This window comes from Malus domestica, chromosome 03 (genome assembly GCF_042453785.1).
Source record: "Malus domestica chromosome 03, GDT2T_hap1".
NCBI lineage: Eukaryota > Viridiplantae > Streptophyta > Magnoliopsida > Rosales > Rosaceae > Malus > Malus domestica.
Window position 1 is genome coordinate 23,564,917 of NC_091663.1, and position 8,321 is coordinate 23,573,237.

At 36.3% G+C, this 8,321-nt stretch overlaps 1 protein-coding gene across 1 annotated transcript; it reads left to right on the top strand.

Moving 5' to 3' along the window:
* Nucleotides 1-5,115: 5,115 nt before the first annotated feature.
* LOC139194737 (uncharacterized) lies at nt 5,116-7,564 on the top strand. The gene is made up of 3 exons (XM_070819644.1): nt 5,116-5,339; nt 5,478-5,529; nt 7,037-7,564. Exons 1-3 carry the CDS (start codon nt 5,116-5,118, stop codon nt 7,562-7,564), a joined length of 804 nt encoding a protein of 267 aa, XP_070675745.1.
* The last annotated feature ends 757 nt before the right edge of the window (nt 7,565-8,321 follow it).

Here is an 8,321-nt window from a genome sequence, read left to right on the forward strand (position 1 = left end):
TTGTAGTCAGCTTAGCTACACCGAGGTTTGTATTAGAACCTTAGTATGAATAATGATGTGGTATTTTCTTATGGGGAAGGTAATCTGATTGAATGAAGAATGAATCATCAAGTATGAAAACTGTGATTCAGTTTGCAAGATCATATCCATATTTCCTGTCCTTTTTGCTGTTAGTGTCACCCAATGTACTTCAAAGGGAAGCAGGAACAAGGAACCGAAAACCCTTCTTGTAGTTTCTATACCATGTTGATTTGTGTGTTCCAAAATCAAAGCTTGCAACCACAAATGTTTGAAATAATTTTTAAACTTGTTTCTTCTTTTTGCAATTTTGGGTAGTGTTTTTACCAATCTTTGATTCGTTGTTCGAGTTATAGATTTTGTAACTTGTATTTAGATATAAGAGTTCTTACCCGTGGCATAAACCTTCCCTACTATCAATTGTATACAACCATTTGTTTATCTGTCTCGTCACGTGTTCTCATTATGAAGAGGAATTTCTTCAAATGTTTTTCCCTTCTCAAGTAAGTCCCTCATAACTCATAAGATAACTCATGAGGCATGTCATCATCTAAGAAATCCATATAGAAGAGCAATAAAAACAAGACATGAGATGTATTAGGTGTATTAAGACATTGAAATCAGTGTTGAGTTTACGTGACCTCAAGACAGGGGATTAGGTTTTTATCCAGTTAAGTTTTCTCGACTCTGGAACAGCCTATAGGCAGCAATGGTAAGAGCTAGACATGTAAACGGGTCGGGTTTATTGGGTTTGGGTTGGGTTCAACCCGACCTGTTAAGCTAACGAGTCACCCGAACCCGACCCGTTAAGCTAACGGGTCATCCGTTTCACCCGTTAACAATTATTATTATTATTTTTTTGCATAAAGTTTATTTTTTGTTATTAAGATTTTACTAAAATGACTAAAATATCCTTAACTAACGGGTCTTAACGGGTCCTAACGGGTCTAACGGGTTGATCCAAAGTGACCCGTTATTTAACGGGTTCGTCCGTTAGCAATCCGACCCATTAAGCATCCACTTAAATACAAATATTAACGGGTTGGGTCGGGTCGGGTTAACGGGTTGGGTCCAAAATGCCAGGCCTAGTAAGAGCCGGTAAGCATGGTAACTCGGCGACCAATGCCGGCGCTCTACCTAGGTTCCACTCTTACGTATGCCCTACCTCACATAGAAGAAGCGGAACCCCTTCACTAGAGGAACCGGGTGGGAGGTAGGGGGTTAAATCATTCATTCATCACATACGTCTTCTTCCGTGATCCTTTACAAAGGGAACGTCGTTTTCCGGAGTCCGAATAGTAAAGGGATATGGGATGGAAAGGGAAATGACTATTGCACTTCCATTTTCTCATTATTAGTGTTTTTATTTTTTAATTTTCATTTGATTTATTCAATTTAAACGTCAAAAATAAACAAGAGTACATGAGGAGAATAATAGAGTGCACAAACCATTCCCTGATTACAAAGACCTAAACATTCCCAGCCTAATCCTATCATCACCTAGCATAGAAGAAAAGGAAACAAGGGAGTTGAAAGCTATGAAGATCCGGAGTGGGCTTTGTCGGCCCTAGTTAACAAGATGATCAGCAGCTTTGTGGATCGAGCAAAATATTGGACACAAGCAAGGCTTATAGGTTGAGTTTGAAAAATTAATTTAATTATGGAGGAGGGGTAGAGTATTGGTGCGTGCATATAATTAAGGAGGGGGTAGGGTGTTGGGTGTGTAATATTCACATCTCTTTTTACTTCTCACGCAACCCTTATTAATTTCTGTCATTTGATTTTCTTCAATTCATTGATCTGACGGTTGAAAATTAAGAGGGTGTGTAAGAAGTAAAAATTCCACAAATCCCATAATTAAAACTAAAAACTCCAAGCTGAAAATGATTATAAGTAGTTTTCTTTTTCGGGTGTCGTTTAACTTGGTTTCATACGTTTAGGGTTGTAATCAGCTCGACCAATTCAAGTTCGACTCGTGTTTAGGTTGTTTTTATGTGAATATATCGTTAAAAAACAAGCCGAGCTTGAAAAAGCCATTCGAACCAAGCTTTTATACGTTTACGATGTTTTTTTTTAATTTTTTAATTTTTTTTTTCAAGCTTGAGGACGTCGATACTCGGCTTGGCTTGGCTCATTCATAACTCTACATTACATACATTCTCCTATTCCTCGCTCCTCCATTGCACATCATCCTTCCTCTTCATATTATAATTCAAAATTATAGATCAACTTTGAACTAAAGTGTGTTATAAGTTGGAGAATGTTAAGGAGAATACATTTGTAGACTACATGTAAACCATATGCCTAATAGAGTGGGATCTACTTGTAGTGATGAGCTCTATCTAGCATCACCCAGATAATTTTTACCCCAAAAGTCCAAATCTTTGAATATTATAGGTCAACGAGCATAAACTATTTTGGAGATCTTAGAGGATAAAATTTGGGTGTCATGACTCATCAGCAGTAAATATTTTGTGGAGTAAATTATATTTTACCATCTCAACTTTAAGTCACATGACTTACATTGCTTCCTCATTCCGGTACAGTTTCTCTTTCTAACCTTTCTTCACCAAAAAACCCTAAATCTCAAAGCTTTTCAGCCCCTAGTCCCTTGCTTCAGCTTAGGGCTGTCGGCAACCCTCTGAACCCTCATATAATTTTTCCTCTCGTCTCTCCTTTGTTTCAGCTTGGGGTTGTGGTTCCATTCTCGAATTAGCTAGTTTTATTGTTTTGTGATGTATTTTTTGGTGCTTCAGCAATTGTTGCGGCCTTGCTATTTTAGCAATCGTTGTTGTGGCCTCGCTTGTTTGAGTGATGGCTTTATGTGGGTATTCGGTACAAAATCTTACGTTTCTATCGTCTTTGCGTTAGATTTTTATTGTTTGTCGTTCGTGTTTGTGGTAATCTTTGATGGTAGCTATGTAAAGGTTTATCTGATGAATTAGTTGTGCAAATTTTTCTCCATATCAAGATTTGGTTGCTTGACAATATGTACCTAATATGGCACCCTTTTGTACTGTTCGGTTCTTATCAATGAAATCACTCTATCGTTGCTGTTAAAAAAAAGTCACATGACTCACATAACATAACAAACTCACACCTCATCTTTTCAACATTGCAATGCTATACATCAACTTATGAATTTGTTGCAATGTTAGACCTTCATTAATCAATCCGTGAAATTGGCAGTTAAGTGATGATGTGACAAATACAAAGCCCATATTTTTACTGACTCCGTTAGCCAATCCGTGGAATTGGCCGTTAAGTGATGATATGACAAATGCAGAGCCCATATTATATTATTGACGTGGCAATCAATTGTGCCATGTAGGTGAAAAATAAATATAAAACAAATCAATTTAAGAAGAAAATCTTTTTTATACCAAAAAATTAAATAAAAAGACTGGCCCCTAAACCCCAATTCACTAAATCCATTGTCTTCCCCGACAGGTGCTCCGCCCTAGCCTCTCCCTCCTCCCCTGACCCATCCTTACCCCTCCCTTTTTAGCCCCCACCTCCAGCCTCCTCTTGCCTCGCCTCCCCTCCCCCAATTAGCTTTTTCTGGCGATTTTTTTCTTGTTTGTCATTTAGGTCCTTTCACCAGTGCATCCCAGCATCTCTCTTTCCCACCATTTTGTGGGCAACCAGGGTTTTATGAATTTGATGGAGCCTCCGCCCCAAATTCGAAATATGCCCCTCCTACAAGTTTTCCCTTGATTGAGGCAAGATCCGTGGTTTAGAATTGGTTTACTGGTTGTTGGGCGTGTCAGCTCCACCTCCCACGGCTGATTTCAATAGTGTTGTTCTTCATGACTGAACTTGAGTATACCTTTACGAGTTTTTTTCCTGAACATTAGTATATTTACAAGGGTTATAGGTCCCATAATGCCAAATTTAATGGGAGATGACCAACATGACTCTAAATCAACATTCTACGAAGGTGCATTATGGCCTTGTTTGGCACGTTGGACCGTCATGAATAGGACTATGTTTAAGTACTAGCATGATGAGATGGAGAAAGAGGTTATTGTTATAGAATTAGTGGATGAATAATGAATGCCCACTCAAAGTTGTAAAGACTTCGTAATAGTGAGTAATAGTGTTTGATACTTTCAAAAGTATCATCATTATATTTCGATGGTTGTAGTTACGGGAATCGCTCTATAAATAGAGCACTTCATCTGTTATCAAATACACTGCGAAAGAAATCAAGAGAAATAATATCAGTATCCCTCTCTCTCTTTATCTGCCATCATTTTTGTGTTATAGCTACTAAAGTTATAATGTGATATTTTGCACCTGCTTTGCTCATGTCCTTAGAAAGGTTATCTCTCTAACTTTTGCTTATTTATAACATGTTATCAGCACGACTCTCTAATCTTAAATAGTTTCCATCTACCTTCACTGAAAGAAAGAAAAACAAAATGTGTCCTCTAAGGATTTTACTGTTCATCTTCTTCTTCTACCTCAACTGCTGGACATACCCTCGCGAACAACTGTTTGCACCATGCCTGCTTTTAGTTCTCAATCTAATAGTTACATATATCTTTGATTTTTTGTTTGGTGTAGCGATTGATTATTAACCCAGTGTTTATTTATATTTTATTGCAATCCAAGATGGTGCGGTACAATCGCCCATCTTGAATTGCGAATGTAATCTTATTGCAATCTAAGATGGTGCGGTATCATCGCCTATCTTGGACTGCAGATCTAATTTTACTGCAACTTTTAGGTGGAGCGGTATAATCGCCCACCCAACCCTGCATATTTAAATTTGCCTGCTGTTTAATTTCATTGCAATTTTAGGTTGTGCGGTATAATCGCCCACCTTGCTCTGCGTATTTAAATTTTCCTGTTGTTTAAGTGGTGCGGAATAATCGTCCATCTTAATATTGTTTCGATGAGAATGGTGTGGTACAATCGCCCTTCTCATTAATCATGAAAATCTCGAGCCTGAAGTTTCGAGTGCTTATCATTTTTGGCCCGAAGATCAAAATGAAAAAATTTGTAAGAACCAGAAGTTCTAACACTATATTCCTCCAGGAATACATATTATTGCAAGTTCTTACACATCTCATTTTTCTTTCAGAAAAGAAAATGACGAACTTGACAAAGCTTGATTTTGCTGCCCTGGACATTATTGGGAAGAATTACCTTACCTTGGTATTGGATACCAAGATCCATCTGGAAGCAGGGAATCTTAGAGATACCATTAGGGAAGAGAACAACTCATCCTCTCAAGATCGGGGGAAGGCTATGATCTTTATTCATCGTCATCTTGATGAGGGACTAAAGAGCGAATACTTAACGGTTGAAGATCTGTTAGCTTTCTGGAAGGCCTTGAGAAACAGATAAAATCACCAGACAATGGTGATTCTTCCAAGAGCTCGCTATAAGTGGACTCACCTAAGGATCCAGGATTTCAAGTAAGTAGCTGAGTACAATTATGCGTTGTTCAGAATTACCTCTCAGATGAAGCTCTGTGGGGATACTAGGCCTGGCATTCGTGTCGTGTTTTCCATGTTCGTGTCGTTTTCGTGTCATACCCGATATCTTAACGAGTCGTGTCGTGTAACACCCGTTAAAATAAACGGGTAAAATGACCCGACCCGAAATCGACCCAATAATATTAATAGGTAATATGACCCGATCCATTACCCGTTAAGGAAAATATATTTTAAACCAATAAATAATCAAATGAAAAACATAATACTAAATAAGTATATACATACCATATTGTCACATCCAAAACATAAAAACGCATTTTTCTTTTAAGTTTAGTTTCACTTACCTAAAGCCTTTAATAGTTTTTTAATTAATGTAAAGTGTAAAAAAATATAGAAAAAATATATAAACACTCGTAATGACAAGCTTTACAACTGTCATGAAGAGCTTAACTTTGAAATTCGCCACTATAATCATATAAATCATAAATTAAAATTTAACCGTTGATTGTTATTTACATTTACGCTTCATTGTTCTCATCAAATTTTGTTTTTTCAGATTTTCTTTTTTGAAAACTTGATCTATTAGAGGATGCAGGAAGATGAATGGTTTGGATCGTTGATATTATATTCAAAGTTTTACGGTTAGTGAAAATATTGCTTGATGTTTATAAAGTTTCTACAAACTATATGACATCGACTCATATTTCAGTTAACCATAAATATCGAAACATGATACCAAAGATTTGAACCATTTATCGTCTTACATCTGCCAAATGATCATGTTTTCAAAAAAGAAAATTTTAAAAATGAAATTCAGTAAGAAGAATAAAGCATAAATGGCAATCGATGGTTAAATATAAATTTAAGGTTTATGAATTATAGTGTTGGATTTCGAAGCTGACCCCTTCATGAAAGTTGTAAAGTTTGTCACTATGAGTGATTGTATATTTTTTTTACGTTTTTTACACTTCTACAATAATTTTTATTAATTTTATTAATTTTGCCCTCAAATAAAAAACATTATTCATGAAGGTTTGGAGAATTTTAAAAATCTAAACGATAATGTAAAAGTAACCACTATCTATTCATAGAGGAATAATGATGAATCATGAGTGTTTATATATTCTTTCACATTTTTCATACTTGTATGTATGTCTTCTTAGTTCTTGCCTATACAAATACTATATTAGTTTATTTTAATTTTGGACAACAACATATTAAGTAAAATTTATGCTAATAATGATAATAAGGAACTCTCATAATAAAAATAAATAATGACTAAAACTTTTTTTTAAACTTATATAGAATAATAATACAAAACTATATATTTAATATAGAATATATTGTATATATTAATATGGCTATTGTATTTTATAGTAAATCTTTTAGTAATTAAACTTTAAAATTATCAAAATAAATTTTTTCTTAACGGGTCGAAACGGGTTATCCACATGTTACCCGCATGTATACCTGTTAAGAACCCATTATTAACAGGTTCTTAACGGGTCACCCGATATGACCCGATAAGTTATCGTGTTGACCCGAAACCTGTTATTTTCGTGTTGTGTCAGAAACTGCCGGGTCTAGGGGATACCATTACTGAGGAAAATATGTTGGAAAAGACTTTCAGCACATTTCATGTCTCTAACGTGTTCCTGCAGCAGCAGTATAGAGCGCGAGGCTTCACTGAATACAACCAGCTGATATCTGTGCTCTTGGTAGCTGAACAAAACAATGAGCTATTGATGAAAAATCATCAATCCCAACCTACTGGATCTGCACCATTCCCAGAAGTGAATGATGCTTCCCTTGAAGTGAACGCCACATCCTCTGGTGGCGATAATCATAAACGAGGACGTGGCCACAAACGAGGTCGGTGGAACAGGAAAGGCAAGAACCATGGTGGTCAGTCTCACAACCAGGTTCCAAGGAAAAATTCAGGCCCAAGCTTTAAAAATGGAAATCGCCACAAAGGCAAAGCTCGTATGAACAATGCTCTTAGAAACTTTGATGGAGCTTGCCATAGGTGTGGTGGCGATGGGCACTGGGTGCATACCTACCCCAAAACATCTGGTGGATTTATATCAAGCCTCCTTTAAGGAGAAGGATGTCGAGACTAATTTCCTCAACCATGCTAGACCAATGGATATACCTGATCCAGTGTGCGACTTATCAGGACAGTTGAACACAACCCACCTAGATGTCTCGAACTTCATTGTGGAAATGGGGAATAAAGTGTATCGGTCTGGCTGAATCATTTATGTTTGATGTACTTTTATTATTCTAAACTTGTAGTTTAAACTAGCATTTTAATTCAATAAAAGTGGCATTTAAATTTCTTGTTATAAGTTGTTTTTAACTGTGATCCCTTTTACTTAGAAAGCATGGATAAAAACTATGGTTATTCTCAGAACATGAGAAATGGCGGAGATATTTGTTTTGCAGACAGGCAACCACACATACAATACTTTGTGATTGAAAGTAATTCTCAAGCTTGATGCTTACAAGAGTAAGGGTAACAACAATATTAGGCCAATCAGATGTAATTGAAGGCTCAGGGAAATCCCAGATTATGTTACCAAATGGAACAATATTGTCCATATATAATGCATTGTATGCTACTCGATCTACTTGAAATTTGTTGAGTTTCAAAGACATACGTTTAAATGGATACCACATTGAAGCAAAAAGTGCAGAAAATGTGGAGTATCTATGCATTACCTCCAATGATACCTAGAAGCGTATATTGGAGAAGTTGCATGGTTTGTCGAGTGGATTGTATTATACATACATAAGGACAATTGAATCACATACTGTCATGAACCATAAGTTCATTGATTCAAAATTTTACATGTT